At 37.2% G+C, this 15,668-nt stretch overlaps 1 protein-coding gene and 2 non-coding genes across 3 annotated transcripts; 1 reads left to right on the top strand and 2 right to left on the bottom strand.

The window, feature by feature from the left end:
* The first annotated feature begins 1,423 nt into the window (after positions 1-1,423).
* On the top strand, positions 1,424-10,949 carry MRPL58 (mitochondrial ribosomal protein L58). The gene is made up of 6 exons (XM_072403886.1): positions 1,424-1,581; positions 3,621-3,654; positions 4,523-4,582; positions 6,887-6,969; positions 8,307-8,476; positions 10,715-10,949. The coding sequence occupies exons 1-6, from the start codon at positions 1,453-1,455 to the stop codon at positions 10,797-10,799; spliced, it is 561 nt and encodes a 186-aa protein (XP_072259987.1). The 5' UTR covers positions 1,424-1,452; the 3' UTR covers positions 10,800-10,949.
* A 3,854-nt stretch (positions 10,950-14,803) lies between these two features.
* TRNAR-CCU (transfer RNA arginine (anticodon CCU)) lies at positions 14,804-14,876 on the bottom strand. The gene has a single exon. It is a non-coding gene; the product is annotated as a tRNA-Arg (tRNA).
* A 363-nt stretch (positions 14,877-15,239) lies between these two features.
* TRNAR-UCG (transfer RNA arginine (anticodon UCG)) lies at positions 15,240-15,312 on the bottom strand. The gene has a single exon. It is a non-coding gene; the product is annotated as a tRNA-Arg (tRNA).
* Positions 15,313-15,668: the final 356 nt, after the last annotated feature.

Raw genomic sequence — 15,668 nt, 5'->3', positions numbered from 1 at the left:
CATTACATGTCTTTCAGATTTACCATATCAGTATAGAGGTCCAGGGTACGATGAAGTAGGACTCGCCCTACTCTTACAGCCAACCTTTTCTTCTGACTTGACCAGGGGGAAGGCACTCTATGGTCAACATAAACATAATCATTAACTAAAAGTCATGCATTTTAATCACAGTGCATATTGAGTTGTGCAAAACAGGAATACAAAACATAAAACAAATAATTCTTGTTTAATATTTAAATTAGCATTTAGAACATAATCAGTGATGTGCAAGCCAGTAGGAGGAACCACAGCGTGTAGTAGGGGTGGTTGATATTCTACAACCCCTGAAAGGTTTAATACCTGCTGCAGATGATGAAAGGTAAGTATAGAGCTTTTACAGATCAGTCTCTTTCAATACAAGTGACCCCTTGATGACAGGCATGCCAATGTTCTTTTGTATTGTTTATATTTACCTATAATTTAGTTTTAGACAATTCCTAGTATTGAAAATATTTCCTGCAATCAGCCATCTTTCGAAAGAAGGTTTTTCCACAATGATTACATCTCTTTTCTTTCATAATAATCAGTCATTACTGAAACTACTACAGTAGTCACTAATAAATCTTTGCTGAATTTTACCAAAACTACCCCTTGTGTATGGCCAGTCCAACAATAAATAGATACAAGACCTGGTATTATTATTACACCGTATTTATATAGCGCCGGCATATTAGGCAGCGCTTTACAAGGTCCATAGTCATGTTGCTAGCTGTCCCTCAAAGGGGCTTACAATCTAATGTCCCTACCATAGACATATCATTAACATGGTCCACGGTCAATTTTTGAGGAAAGCCGATTAACCTAATTGCATGTTTTTGGAATGGCTATTTTTTCTCCATAGGACTATTTAGGGGTCATTTATATCTGTGTGCTTTGTAATGCATATGCGTTAATGCGTATTATGTTGTGCATTAACATCCATTCATTAAGGCAAGCCTTACAAAATATATCATTATTATTAATAAATGGCAAAGCAATGCAGGTTCTTTGGGTTAATGTGTGTTGTGGTAGAATTCACGCATGGATCTAAATGAGTCTTAAAGGTGGTAAAATGACTGAGTAGTAGCACTAGAATTATTGGTATTACAGAGATCAATTGATTTGAGGAAAAGAAGAATCAGGATAACATGAAGCCAGCATTGACAGATCCCATATTTACAGTCTGATAGGATCTTTTTTAAACGTGTCAGTATTCTACATATTTCATTAGTAATATTAATATATCCAGTTACATGGAAAACTATAAAAAAAAAATGAAAAAACACTTTTTTCGGTGAATAGCATTTATTTGTTTACTTTCATAGACAAAGACGGAACTATATCGCTTCTAGGAACTATATAGCTCGAGCTGCTCTTGCAGCCGGAAATTATTCGGCACTGCACGAGGAGTATAGGAAGGACATACAGGCCAATATGGCGTTAGCCGGTTTGTTGCCTCGGCTCGGCGTGTTTCGGGTCACCGGGGTTCGGTTCTGCTCCGGTTTTCGGAGTGCGTACAGCTTAGATAAATTGTACCCGGACAGCACAAGGCGGACAGCTGAGGTGAGCGGGGGACGCGGGCGGTACTTGGAGAGTAAGTGACAGCTCGTTCCACCAATGAGGGAAGGGAACATGACCTGTGTGATGGAGAGGTGACATTGTGGGGAATCCAAGGACCATCTGGTCTGCTGCATTCCACACCTTATATCCTAAGGTGTCCCTGATTCTTGTCTAAAGGACAGACTTATGCTGTTATATATTGCCATAAACATGTCATCTAGATAAATGATTCAATTTTTTAATAACAAATAGTTGGTGTGCTGGATTGCCTGTAGGATTACAGTGCTACCTACCATGCGGATTGCATGTCTGTGCATGAAAAATGTACACTGTATGTGTGTACTGCATTGTAATTGGCCATCCATTGCAACACAAGCAGCAATACATTTCTGTTTTAGTAAAAAGCACCCACAAAGCTGTAGCTGCAACGATCTCTAACAAACCTGCACATTAGGATCTACAAAATGTTGTACTTGTCACTCAGACTAGAATTAGCTGTAAAGCTTCAAGAAAGTCAACATGTTTACATGACCGCTCTTACAGGTGGGACTTCCCCTTCCTTGGGGTAGATTTCTTCTCACTTCCTGTTGTCTTGGTGATGGGAAGTGAGAATTAATCTCCCCAACAAAGATACAGACAGCAGGAAAAAAAAAACTTATACTACTCTATCTTTTCTCATAAAACGTCCACATATTCTGCAGCGCTATACATAAACAGAAGGTGGTAAAGGGCTTTGGTGTACAAAAGTATATCACTTATTTATTCAACATCACTTTGTAGACATTTTTTATAAGCAGGGATTTTGTAGATCACATTGTGTTTGGATGAAGATTTTAAAAAATAAATATAATTATGGGAAACAGATTATGGGGTGTTAAAACTAAACATTACTTACAGTGAATTGTTTTGGTCTTTGTATTTAGAAAAGCTTTAGCTTTTGAAGTGTCTTAATAATATTACACAGTATTTATATAGCACCAACATATTACGCAGCGCTGTTCAAAGTCAATAGTCATGTCACCAGCTGTCCCTCAAAGGAGCTCACAATCTAATGTCCCTACCATAGTCATATGTCATTACCACAGTATAAGGTCAATTTCTGGGGGAAGCCAATCAACCAAACTGCATGTTTTTGCAATGTGGGATGAAACTGGAGTACCCGGAGAAAACCCATGCAAACACAGGGAGAACCTGCAAACTCCATGCAGATAGTGTCCTGGGTGAGATTTGAACCTGAGACCCAGTGCTGCAAAGGCCACCATGCTGCCCACCTATTTGCAGTATACCACCACATTAATATACCAGTGTGTCTCAATAAGGGTCTGTGGAACCTTGGAAGATCCCCAAGCAGTGGGCAATTTGTGACTCTCAGTTCAGTTTAACAGATACCAATGATTGTTTTTGGCTATGTGTAGGGGTGACATTCTTCCCACTGGCCAGCAATATAAGAGGCATTATTCCTACTGACCACCACACTGAGAACTGTAGATATAGTAATTATAGTACAAAAGGTTCCCCAATGTAAAAAGGTTGAGAAAGGCTGCCTTATATTGATACTTATGAGGAATTTTGTCTCAGCCTTATGGGTACAACAGGCAGCGGGTTAACATGCCCTGCAGATGCAACATGCGAGGTTTCAACACAGATCCGACACCTAGTACACAGGACAATTTTCATTGCCAATCTGATAAAATTATCGGATTTCTCAGTAACCCAAAGTGATTTAAACAACAGACCAATTGCAAGCAAAGAGGTTTTATTGGGACCTTGATTGTAATAAGTACATTACAAGTGCATTCATATTTACAAACAATCAGGAAAATCCAATCAGAAGCATCCTCAGTATGGTCCTCTGGTTCACCCCATCCACACTTTCAAAAATTGGTGGAGCAGAATATAATAAACGCATGTGCCATGTTTTTAGACTGATGACCAGAGGTTAGGAACAGGAAAATCGATCAGATCAAAGTCCAAAATTGGCATGCTGGCTGCAATTTCAAACCAATTATTCCTATTAATTTATTCTTTTATTTTCTTTCCAGGAAGCAACTCAGAATTACAGAGACATTCCCGTTGGTAAGCAAATTTATCTAGAATTAAGAGTCGATAATGCAATCTATATTAAATACATTGCAACAATGATGGTGATGATGACCCTGACATTGGTGGGGTTAGCAGTTGGCCAATAGACTCAAGTAATGTTACTTGGGAGGAGCCAAGTATTGTGGGGGAAGCACTGGTAAGGTAAATATAGGCGGGTCAGGATGGCATAGAAAAGGTGACAGGATCTGTTCCAACTCTTCCCCTTGCTGTCCATAAATAAACAAATAACCTCTCACTGCAGATGTCTCTGCTTTATTGTTCTTGGGCTCCAGCAGTGATGTTCAACTTGAAATTAATTTTGACTATCTATACCAGCATTCGCCAACCGGTGATCGGCAAGAACATTTTGGTGGTCCGCAGCTCTGTCCCCCATATGGAAACAACCCGCCCACTCTCCCGTTGCAGGCTCAGACCTGGGGAGGGAGGGTCCGAAAGGTTGGCAACCACTGGTCTATACAGTTGACCCTACTGTATCTTCACACACACAGTCAAAGGCTTCATTTGTCCCTATCCCAGTGGTTTTTATTTAATATCAACGCAGCTTTTTCCATTTTAATATTTTTTATTTTTTGCTACCCATTTTGTAAATTGAGAAAATTAATTTATCCTTTTTCCAAATCCACTGAAGTTACTTTGAATAAAACCACTTGAATTGCATAATTCATTATAAAGTCCATGCAGTCAAGTCCTAATTTATAGCCACGTTGATTGAATAAAAATGTAATGAATTGTCAGCATTCATTCTATGTAATAACAAGCATGCAAATTGCATTGGGTTATAAACCCTATTAACAAAATGATTCATTATTACAAACCTTATTAACAAAATGTATTTCATCAGATCGGCTGACCGTCTCATACAGTAAGAGCAGCGGTCCCGGAGGACAAAATGTTAACAAAGGTACGAATGTGTCCAAGTTTTGCCTTCTAAGGAAAATATCATGCATTAGTACGGTATATGTTGAAGTGTTTATTTGCTTCCATAATATTTTTAAGTTTATGGATAAATATGTATTTTTTTTCAAAGCTTATTATGCTCTGTAAGTATATTCCTAAATAAATAATTGGAATGTGGCTGAAGTGGGCCACACTTTCATCTAGATTGAATGGGTAATATGTGCTCTGTAAGTAAATTGATCACTAAAAAAGAACTTTAAATTCAGTCCACACTAGTATTGTAATTGTTAAATCTTAAGCTAACTGGATCTGGTGAGGCATCTAAAGCTGCGTACACACTCCCAATTTTTATCGTTGGAAATGAACGACGAACGACCGATTGGCCAAAAATCGTTCGTAAAAAAAGTAACCAACGACGCCGACGAACGAGGATAGTCGTTGGAAATGAACGACCGGACCGGCGGATCGGATTGGACAACGATCGTTGACCATCTATCGTGTGTACGGTCGTTCAGTGATCGTCCATGGTCTGAGCATGCGCGGTGAACGAACGTTCGCTCACTTCCTGTGGTGCACGTCACTTCTGTATCGTTCAAACGATCGCATCTATCGTGTGTACAATATCTTTGAACGATCGTGTCGTTATCTGTATGTACAGGATCGGTGCCATATGATCGTTCGCAGATATCGTGCAGGATCGTTCGTTTACCAACGATAAAAATTGGAAGTGTGTACGCAGCTTAAGATCATACTGTAAGCATACCACAAAAATAGTTCCCCGACCTTACTCAAAGCAACATAAGTGTCACACAAAAGGGTCCTCTCCCTTCATTAGGGCTATAAAAGATACACTAAAACAAGTATATTTGAAAATACATATATAATGCTTGGAGGTATAAATTAATTCAAAATTCCAAAAACATCCAAAGAGTAAATATAAAACTATACATAAAATATACTGATTCATTGAAGGAGAATTTAAAAAGAAGATTAAAATGATACAAATATCCCTAAAACGACTCATGGCCTACTTTTTGTACAGTTCAACAAAAGTATTAAAAGGAATCTTTGGTAACTGAGGTTCAGATTCTGAACAGTAAAAACTCTACTATAGCTAATTCAAATCTAGGCGGGTCTGTAAATGAATTAAAATAAAAGAAGATGAAAGGACATCAATGCTAATGAGATTTGTTATAGTGGAGAGCCCTCCCAAATTGAATCACTTCTGTTACCAGAAGTAAAATTAGGAGTTCCTGGATTGGATGGACAGGAAGAGGATAGTGACCCAATGAAGAAGAAGAAAAGGTACAAAGATTTGGGAGAGGAGTGGGATCGGGTAATTGCATAATAAAAGAATACTGGAGAAGGGGGGAGGGGATGAGCTCATGTAAATGCACTTTTGGGTGCACTCATAAACTATAGCCTTGTAATCAGTGCTGATTCAGGGGATATCATAAAACAGTTAGTAGGTTGATTGAAACACAAATACTGAAAGAAATTGTAATGATTATTATGTAAAACACATATGGCAAAAATATGAAAGATAAATATGTTTAAAATAAATGCAACTGAAATATGAAAAGGAAGCCAATAGACATTATTTATAGGGTCAGAAATATAAAAATGTTAATTGTAATGACATAAAAAAATCAGTACATAGCTTTGAATGAATTAAATAATAAACTATGTCATGGGGGTCAATTTAATCTGACATTGTGAAATATTCCCTGGCGGAGAATCGGTGACTGCAATTGAAACATTTGGAAGATTCTCCATTGGGGGATGTCAATTTCACTGCTTTATATATACACATGTGTTTATTGACAGCTATTCCCAATGAATGCCACAAGATAATTTGATGATGATTGTATAATTATAATCATGGGTTTACATGAATATAATTTTTACAGCGTTATTACTAATACATTCTAATAATGTAAATTTTTTTTCAATCAATAATGTAAATTCCTTCAATCAATCTTGATTTTTAGATTTTTATGTACAGTTTTATATTCATGCCTAGATGAACTATTTAAATTAATTTACATAGTTTTGCTTGTATAATGTGTGTGTGTTTTCATTTATATCAATATAAAGTTTTCATGTATATTTAGTTGTAGACATAATGAAGAGTGTGGTGGTGACTCCCAAAGCAAGCTCACTATTTTTGTGAAATAAGTCATTTTTTGATCTTGTATACAAATTGGCGTGGTGCCCCTAACTCTTACCTCTCTTTATGTATTTGTATCTGCTTTTAGCATGATAAAATGATATGCTGTCAACTTTAATTTTCTGTCTTTCCTTACAGTTAACACTAAGGCTGAAGTGCGTTTCCATTTATCCTCCGCAGACTGGATACCGGAGGACGTTAGGCAGAAAATCTCAGTGCTGGTAATCAAATCCTACTGTTTACTTTAAGTAAAGTGTGCTAAAAATTGGCCAAGGGAAAGTGTATACAGTAACTATTGTGTGACCTTCATGGTGAACAGAGGTCAACTGAATAGAAGAAGGCACAGCAAGAATGGGTCATCAATAAAGCAACACAGCAAGGCGTTTATATAGTCCTAAGCAATTCAAAATATTGCAACATGTTAATTTTATACACATCAGTGAAAATCTGTTTTTTTTTAATGTTGCTTTCTATGTAAAAAGTCTAACCCAAATCCTCTTGAATTGCAAAACTCCCTGTTTGTCAGCAAGCCCAATTGTCACCTAAAAGAGAATGGTGTAGGAAAACTTCTTGATAATGAGGATATAAACATTATAGGAATATTTAATAAAGAATTATCCTATGGATTTACAAGGTGTTTTTTCAGCGAAAGCATAAACACCTAAATGTGTATAAAAAATGATATTGGAAGACATGTATCCAAGAAAAAAATTACCCAATTCACAACAATTCAAATTTATAGTAATGATACAGTCTATGTGGTCTATGGGTTCTGGCCAACCCATTTTTTCAGACCTGTAACCGAGCTACACATAGCTGGAGTTGAAATTCCTTCTCCACTCGAACCAAAACTAGAATAAAAAGTTTTGCATATATATATATATAAATGTATGTATGTGTTTAGTATCCTAATATCATCCTCCCGTGTTCCCGTCAGCACTGTAGAATTTATTGCTATGATGTTTTTTATGGCACTGTCAGACAAACATTATAAACATTCTTGGGGGGAGGGGGGGGTTGGTCAGGTCCTGGTGGTTCTGCTTTTTGTGTTGCTATTTTGTTTACAATGCACTCACAATGACTTAAAAGTTAAAAAAAAAAAAAAAAAAAAAAAAAAGAGGCAAGGAACCAATTTAGTTTAAAATATATTGAATGCATTTTAATTTTTGTACAGTTTTATTTTTATTTTTTTTTGGGAGGGGGGGGTCTTTTTTACGCTGGTAATACAACAGAAGTAAAAAAAACATCTCCTATACACTTTTAACACATTTGCCACTGAAACAGGTGAGTTTCAGTGACAACTGGAACAGGTGAGGAGAGTTTCCCTTTGTCCATATTCTGATATTTTTTTTTTAAATTTCCCATTACTTCTTGTTTAAAGTAACAAAAGCAAGAGGGTAAATCTTCAGAGCAGGACTGTGGACAGCTTTTGGTTTAAAAAAAAAACAAAAAACTGATCTCAGACCTTATAGGACCAGTTTTCACGGACTCTATTTTCTTTTGCCAATTTCTCACCTTTTTTTTTTTTTTCTTGTTTTTGATTTATTACTGTTTGTAGAACAAAAACAGGATCAACCGAAATGGAGAGCTCATTGTGGTTTCAGAAATCAGTCGTTACCAAATGCGCAACCTAGCAGATTGTCTGGACAGAATCCGCTCTATAATCTCTGAAGCCAGCCAGAAACCAAAACCAGTGTCAGAAAAAGATTTTCAGCTGCGTAAAACCAGGTAAAAACTTAAAATGAATTGCCACATGTCCTCATATTTTAGAAATGTTGATCATTTATGATTTATCATCACATTCTACAATCATTGAGTTTCTTTTACTGCACACACGGAATATTGAGATTCCTTTACTGCCCACACGGAATATAAACTAAAGCCTAACTTTTAGAAATGTGTAGGCACTGTGCTTTGCAAGTGCAAAAATGATCTAGATTGCTTATAAACAGGTTTTACAATATTTATTTTAGTTTTATTGAATAATATTGAATTACTGTGGATTAATTTTTGTACCACTGATTATCAGGGTGCCGCTCTGTTGCTCTCCCCCCGCCCCTCTCCATAGAGCAGAACAGTGCTTTTAATATAGTCTCTAAAATGTATTCAACCCCTTTAATCCCGTTACAAAATAATCCTGCTGACCTCTGCAAGTAACATGTCTGCTGCTTACTTTTCCTTTAAAGCTCGCTGTTCAACTAAACTTGTCAAAGTTCTCCATATCATCCTGCAGCTGCTTAGCCAACCTTGCATGTCTGCTCCCAAGAAAAGCTACAGCAAGGCCTTGAAGACTTAGCACATACAGACTAGCATGCTATCCATGGAATGAAGTCGCTCTCTGACTAACTACAGTAACTAGAGTCCAAGGACAGGTGCTTATGAGCTTTCGATACATGTAGTCCAGATGAAGGTGGTCATGTTCTCTTTGGATGAGGTACTGAGTGCTCACTTTCTATTTAGGGCTTTAGGGAAGAAGCACTGAGTGATCCAGGATGAGCACTTTCTACAGTGAAAAAATATACTGTAAGGCTATGTATGGCTCGGGGCCGATATTGGATGAGAATCTGGCGTGTGTACAGCACTGGTTGTCTGAACGATCGTCCTGGAAGATCCAGGGAGGAGGATCTCAGGGAGATCCTGAAGGGGAGAGAGCTCAGCAAGGTGCTGCTCTATTGTTCTCCCCCTCCGCTCCCCATACAGCAGAACAGTGCTGTATGTACAGCACTTTTTCATGCATCTTTCAAACTAGTGAAAGATCCTTTCCAATGACAAAAATCTAACGTGTGTGTACGTAGCCTAAATCTCTTGCCACATATTGAAAAAGAAAGGGGTTGTTTTCTAGATTGGTTTAGTTAGAGCAAAGGAAATAAGCACAGTTTAAAAAGAGAAGATTACAGTTTAATACAACTAAAAATCAAAACTAAACTTGCACTACTCGCCTATGCCTGTTCCATTGCAGGGCGATGCCATTTTCCTTCTTTTCTTTTTCCTCCTAATGATCTCCTTGGCAACCACCATTCAGCTGCACATGGGCAGATCAGTAAAATTTGGCAACTGAACTGCAATCAAGAAGGTAGGAACATGGTATTGAAGAAGGGACATTGCTTGTCCATTTCTTAAATAACCTCCTGCCTGATTGTGTATTTTTCCAAGTGAGACTTTAGTTCCACTTAAAATATCATAACTGAAACAGCAATTTAAATTCTATTAAACCAATGCAAAATAACTAACTGTATGGGCAATCCCATTGTTATATCCCACACTGTTCATCACTAACTCCAAGCCAATACTTCTCCGGCAGCTGCTGCTTATTGCAAGGCTTAGTTTTGTCAGCCGTTACTGGAAGAATCTCCAGGTAAAAACTTTGTACACAGATTTCCCTAGCAAGTAATGCAAGTAAAATTTTAATTTAGGGTATTCATATCCTTTTGAGTAACTTCATGAAACTACATCACAGAATTGTGAGATATGGGTTTTGATGATTTACAGTGACCTTCACTACAGGGCAGGACTGCCCCATGGTTAAGAATTTTGATAAACTTGTTTTTGTCCTAAAACCAACTTTTATTATGAAGTGTACAATTTAAAAAAAATGAAAAAACCCCTACAGATGTTTTGTTAGCTGTTTCTTTCCTAATTAGGTCACTTCATTCCCTGCCTGAGGCACAGCAGGAAGTAACATGAAGCCACTTTAAATATCAAAATGAGACTGAAACTAAATGTTACTTTAACAAATCATTAAATATTCTCTTTGACTTTTTGACAACTTTTGGATTTACCATAGTTTTCTGTCTTGAGGACAAGAAGAGTGAATCTCTTCGCAGGAAAAAAAAACCTAACCAGGGTTTTTACCCTTACACAATCCAATCTAAAACTATAACTCTAAATATGTTGACTATCAATAAACAAAAAAGCATTTGAAAATCTTAATAAAAATGTTATTCACAATATGTTTTCTGCTTATAGATTAGAAAATATGAACCGTGAACGGTTACGACAAAAGAAGATTCATTCTTCCATAAAACAGAGTCGGAGTGTGAGCATGGACTGAGTGATACCAGCAAGCCTTCAGCAGCGGTCTAACATTCAGCTGTTAATAATATCCTGGAGGATAAAATGTAATATGTGCTATATACAGTTTGTGTGATTGCAGCATTTTATACATATTGCAAAAGCTATAATAAACCTCTGTACAGATTTATCAGTGTTCAGTGACCATGAAATAAGCACTTTGTATATGAACTATTATACCATGACTTGCAAAAACAATATACAGCAAAATGAGCATTTTCTGTTGTTTACTGTGTCCTCCCTAATGTTTGGGACAAAGACACATTTTTTATTTACCCCTCTGCTCCTCAGTGTAAAGTTGTATGTCAAACAATTCAGAAGTTCAGAATGTAAATTGCACATTCCAAGTTATTTGCATACATTTCACCAATTAGAAATGACATTTCAGGGCACCATAATGTTTAGGACAATTGGCTTCACAGGTCTTTGGCATTACCTGTGTCTTTCATTGCATTGTTAGTGCAGGGATAAGATACCTAGACCTGCTTTTACCATTTGGAGTCTGTAGTTCCCATTGTTCAACATGAACAAAATAATAAAAATCAAGGAATCTATTATGAGGCTAAAAAACCAGAATAAAACTATTAGTCAAACTTTAGGGCTATCAAAATCAACTGTCTGGGATGTCATTAAGAAGAAGGCATGCACCTAATGGACCTGAGATGATGGTTTGTTGTTGGGCAAATGCAACTTGTGAGATTGTTTTGTTATTAACGGGTGCACTGGACATTCCAGTAATGTCAGTCTCTTGGGTATAAATAGGTTCATAAATATTTGGACAGAGACAACTTTTTTCTAATTTTGGTTCTCTGCATTACCACAATTAATTTTAAATGAAACAACTCAGATGCAGTTGAACTGCACACTTTCCGCTTTAAAACTGAAAATAAAATGTTCATTTCTTATACTTAGTTGAAAACCCTTTGCTGGCAATGACAGCCTGTAGTCTTGAACTCATGGACATCACCAGATGATGGGTTTCCTCCTTTTTAATGCTCTGCCAGGCCTTTACTGCAGCGGCTTTCAGTTGCTATTTGTTTGTGGCCCTTTCTGTCCGAAGTTTAGTCTTCAACAAGTGAAATGCATGCTCAATTGGGTTCAGATCAGGGGACTGACTTGGCCATTCAGGAATATTCCACTTCTTTGCTTTAATAAACTCCTGGGTTGCTTTAGCTGTATGTTTTGGGTCATTGTCCATCTGTATAATGAAACGCCTCCCAATCAATGTGCTTGCATTTAGCTGGATTTGAGCAGACCGTATGTCTCTGAACACCTCAGAATTCATTCGGCTGCTTCTGACCTGTGTCACATCATAGATAAACACTAGTGTCCCAGTGCCATGGCAGCCATGCACGCCCAAGCCACCACACTGCCTCCGCCATGTTTTACAGATGATGTGGTATGCTTTGGATCATGAGCTGTTCCTTCTCCATACTTTTTTCTTGCCATCATTCTGGTAAAGCTTGATCTTGGTTTCTTCTGTCCAAAGAATGTTTTTCCAGAACAGTGCTGGCTTTTTTAAATGTTTTTTTTTTTTTAGCAAAGTCCAATCTAGCCTTTCTATTCTTGAGGCTTATGAGTGTCTTGCACCTTGCAGTGCACCCTCTCTATTTACTTTCATGCAGTCTTCTCTTTATGGTGGACTTGGATATCGATACGCCTACTTCCTGGAGAGTGTTGTTCACTTGGTTGGCTGTTGTGAAAGGGTTTCTCTTCACCATGGAAAGGATTCTGCGATCATCCACCACTGTTGTCTTTCGTGGACGTCCAGGCCTTTTGGTCTTGCTGAGTTCACCAGTGCTTCGTTTCTTTCTCATGATGTACCAAACTGTAGATTTTGCCACTCCTAATATTGTAGCAATTTCTCGGATGGGTTTTTTTCTGTTTTTGCAGCTTAAGGATGGCTTGTTTCACCTGCATGGAGAGCTCCTTTGACTGCATGTTGTCTGTTCACAGCAAAATCCTTCACATACAAGCCCAAAGCCCATCAACTAAGTGTATTAAGATATTTCCTAATACGTTTTAGTCTTGTCACAGTCTGGAAATGCATCACCGCAAAAGATGTCAGTCATGAGACCTTTGAGATTTTAAATGGAAGGATCAGATAAAATTGAAATGTCCTCCTTCATATAATTTCATTGTAATTTGCTTGTTCTCTAATAATTTTCAGTTTGAGAGGTGTAGGCATTGAAAATGTGTATGTTTATATATTGTGAAATCATTTTTTAAAACTCTGATTGGATCTGGGGAAAATATTAACTTGCGTTTTGACACTACAAATAAAGAGCATTTGTACTTGAAACAATAGAAACAATATCACACAGGTGTTCAAAATCCCAATGACTTGAGCAGTGTACATGGCAATTCAGGGGTTGTGTTTGGTGTGCTTTGTGTAGAGCTGCATTTCTTTGGACACAATTTGTTCTCTTCAGGTGCGTTGGGACTGCAGGCAAAGCAGAAGCACAGACTTTTGTTGTCAAAAGCTGTTTTTGCTCTTCAAATGCAAATGTGATTGCTACTCAAACACAGATGTGTCTGCTATTCAAATACATTTGCATTGAAATAGCAAAGGCAGCATTTGAAACAAATGCTCCTGGACTCTTACTTTTAAGCCAAGTACACATGAGCAGATTACATACTAGTTATGCACTCCACTGCCTGGTCCAAACGATCCTCCGACTGGTGGACCCAAAACGCTGCACACACTTGTATGAGCTTTTTTACTTCCAATCATTTTTTTCTAAATTGCAATCAGAATTCAGATGAGATGTACTTGATCTCTAGTATGCAGAATTAAATTGGTGTAGTTTTCATCATTATGAATCAATACACCAGCACATCTATCTAATCTATCTATCTATCTAACCCCAAAATTTGATTGATATGTTGCTATTCCCTTCCCATCTAACCGCTTTATCAGACTGAAAGTGAAACTTTGTCCGTGTTACTTTCTCCATGTTCAGACATGCAGTTGGATCAAGTGATCCCAGGTGGCTACCAGCGGCAGATGCCAATCATTTTCCAATAAACTAGGCTGCCCCAGGTATAAACTACATACCTACATGTAAAATCTCCATCGATTCATTGGTTCTCTGACACAAACACCAGTGCCTATTGAGATAGATCGACTGCTCTCCTCTTGCACCATTTATGAAGCAAACCATTTTTTTTTATTGCACCAGTATTGTAAAAAGAAAAAATAGATTCACGGATATCTCAAAACACAAGCAAATCAGTTCAAGAATAGATTGCTCAGGTTGGTTAAAAACTAAAATTCTGCTGTTGCTGCAATACTCGCTTCCTTTCCAGTGCCATCCCTAAGGATATTACATTCTGTCCTTCAGCTGGGACAGCTGCTCAACTCCTACATTCTTTGTTGCAGAGGGACCAATCATATGGCCAGTTAGAAGACACCCTGGAACAAAATAATACAATATATGCAGATTTAAGTAAATGTAGCAGGGGATGGCCTGGGTCGAATTTGGCTTTACATTTGTGTGGTAGGAGAGATATATGCCCATATACTCCCTGCATCTACCCCACATTCAGTCCCTATAAACCAATATTGTGCAAAACAAAAATAGCTCTGAAAGTAAGTTACCATCCACTCATTAACACAGCATAGTTCCACTAGTCTCCAGCAGATGTCGCTCCTGCAGCACGCACCGAAATACATAATACAAAGCTCTTATCATTCATACTTTCCCACCAACAATGACGATTTCTACCGGATAAATGTGCTAACTATTTAAATATTCTACATAAACTATACTAGGTTAAAAAATACTTTTTTACAAGTTTGTGGAAGTTCACGTATTTAACGCACTAAATGAAGTATAAGCATAGATAGCAACAGTACAGCATAGATATTTGCAAAATGTATTACTAAATATATAACAAAAAAAATGTAAGCAAGACAATAACTTTAATTTAGGTCCTATAATTGAAAATAAATAAATGTAAAACAAGAAAAAAAAGAAATTCCACCCCAGATGGGACTCGAACCCACAATCCCTGGCTTAGGAGGCCAGTGCCTTATCCATTAGGCCACTGGGGCTGCGCATGAAGTGTAGTGGAAAGTTGTTAGGAATGATGATGATGAATATTTTCATTCCTACAAAGTATATAGCATATTATATGTATTTTAAATGATTGGTGCAATTCTGCAGCATCACCCATAGATCCTACAAACCTTAAGAGAGAAAAAATACACACCTATACCATCATCTTATTTTACAGCTGTAGCACATACTGATAATAAGTGCTAATACTAAGACCATTCATTTAAGAGGCGCTGAGTATTGAAAACATTGAAACTTTCGGTTTCTGAAAACAGAATATGAAGTATTTTTAAAAAGCAGGAAATATAAAGCAGTTTAAAAAGCATTACAATAATGTATTAAAAAGCAAAACGAAAAAACGACCACGAAGGGACTCGAACCCTCAATCTTCTGATCCGAAGTCAGACGCCTTATCCATTAGGCCACGCGGTCTCTGTGACACGTGTTATCTTAAGATGTGTCAAGTGTGCTATCTAATGGTCTTTGGCTGTGTTATTAAATGTTTTGTTAAATAATTCATATTCTACTAAATAAATTCAATGACATTAAATTAAAATATATAACGCTACAGCATACAATTCAATAGCGATGCTTTTATATACTGCCTTGCATCACTTATTTAGGAATGTTTTCCAGCTCTGATTATTTTATGTAAATACAATTAAACACCAGGACCATAAAACAATGTTATTTGTACATAGCTGTCTGGTATGGCAAACTAAAATTTTATCTGCAGCAGGACTGACTCTCCTTTGTACAACGTGGCTGCATAAATCATTTTGTAAATC

The sequence above is a fragment of the Pyxicephalus adspersus genome, chromosome 3 (assembly GCF_032062135.1).
Source record: "Pyxicephalus adspersus chromosome 3, UCB_Pads_2.0, whole genome shotgun sequence".
In the NCBI taxonomy this organism is placed as follows: Eukaryota; Metazoa; Chordata; class Amphibia; order Anura; family Pyxicephalidae; genus Pyxicephalus; species Pyxicephalus adspersus.
This window is presented reverse-complemented; position numbering and strand designations above follow the sequence as displayed.

Bases quoted from the DNA above. Each gene is read 5' to 3' on its own strand.
- MRPL58 (XM_072403886.1), top strand. From the start codon at position 1,453: ATGGCGTTAGCCGGTTTGTTGCCTCGGCTCGGCGTGTTTCGGGTCACC. The intron at 3,655-4,522 runs GTAAGCAAATTT...GTATTTCATCAG, and splicing joins TTACAGAGACATTCCCGTTG to ATCGGCTGACCGTCTCATAC. The intron at 4,583-6,886 runs GTACGAATGTGT...CTTTCCTTACAG, and splicing joins AGGACAAAATGTTAACAAAG to TTAACACTAAGGCTGAAGTG.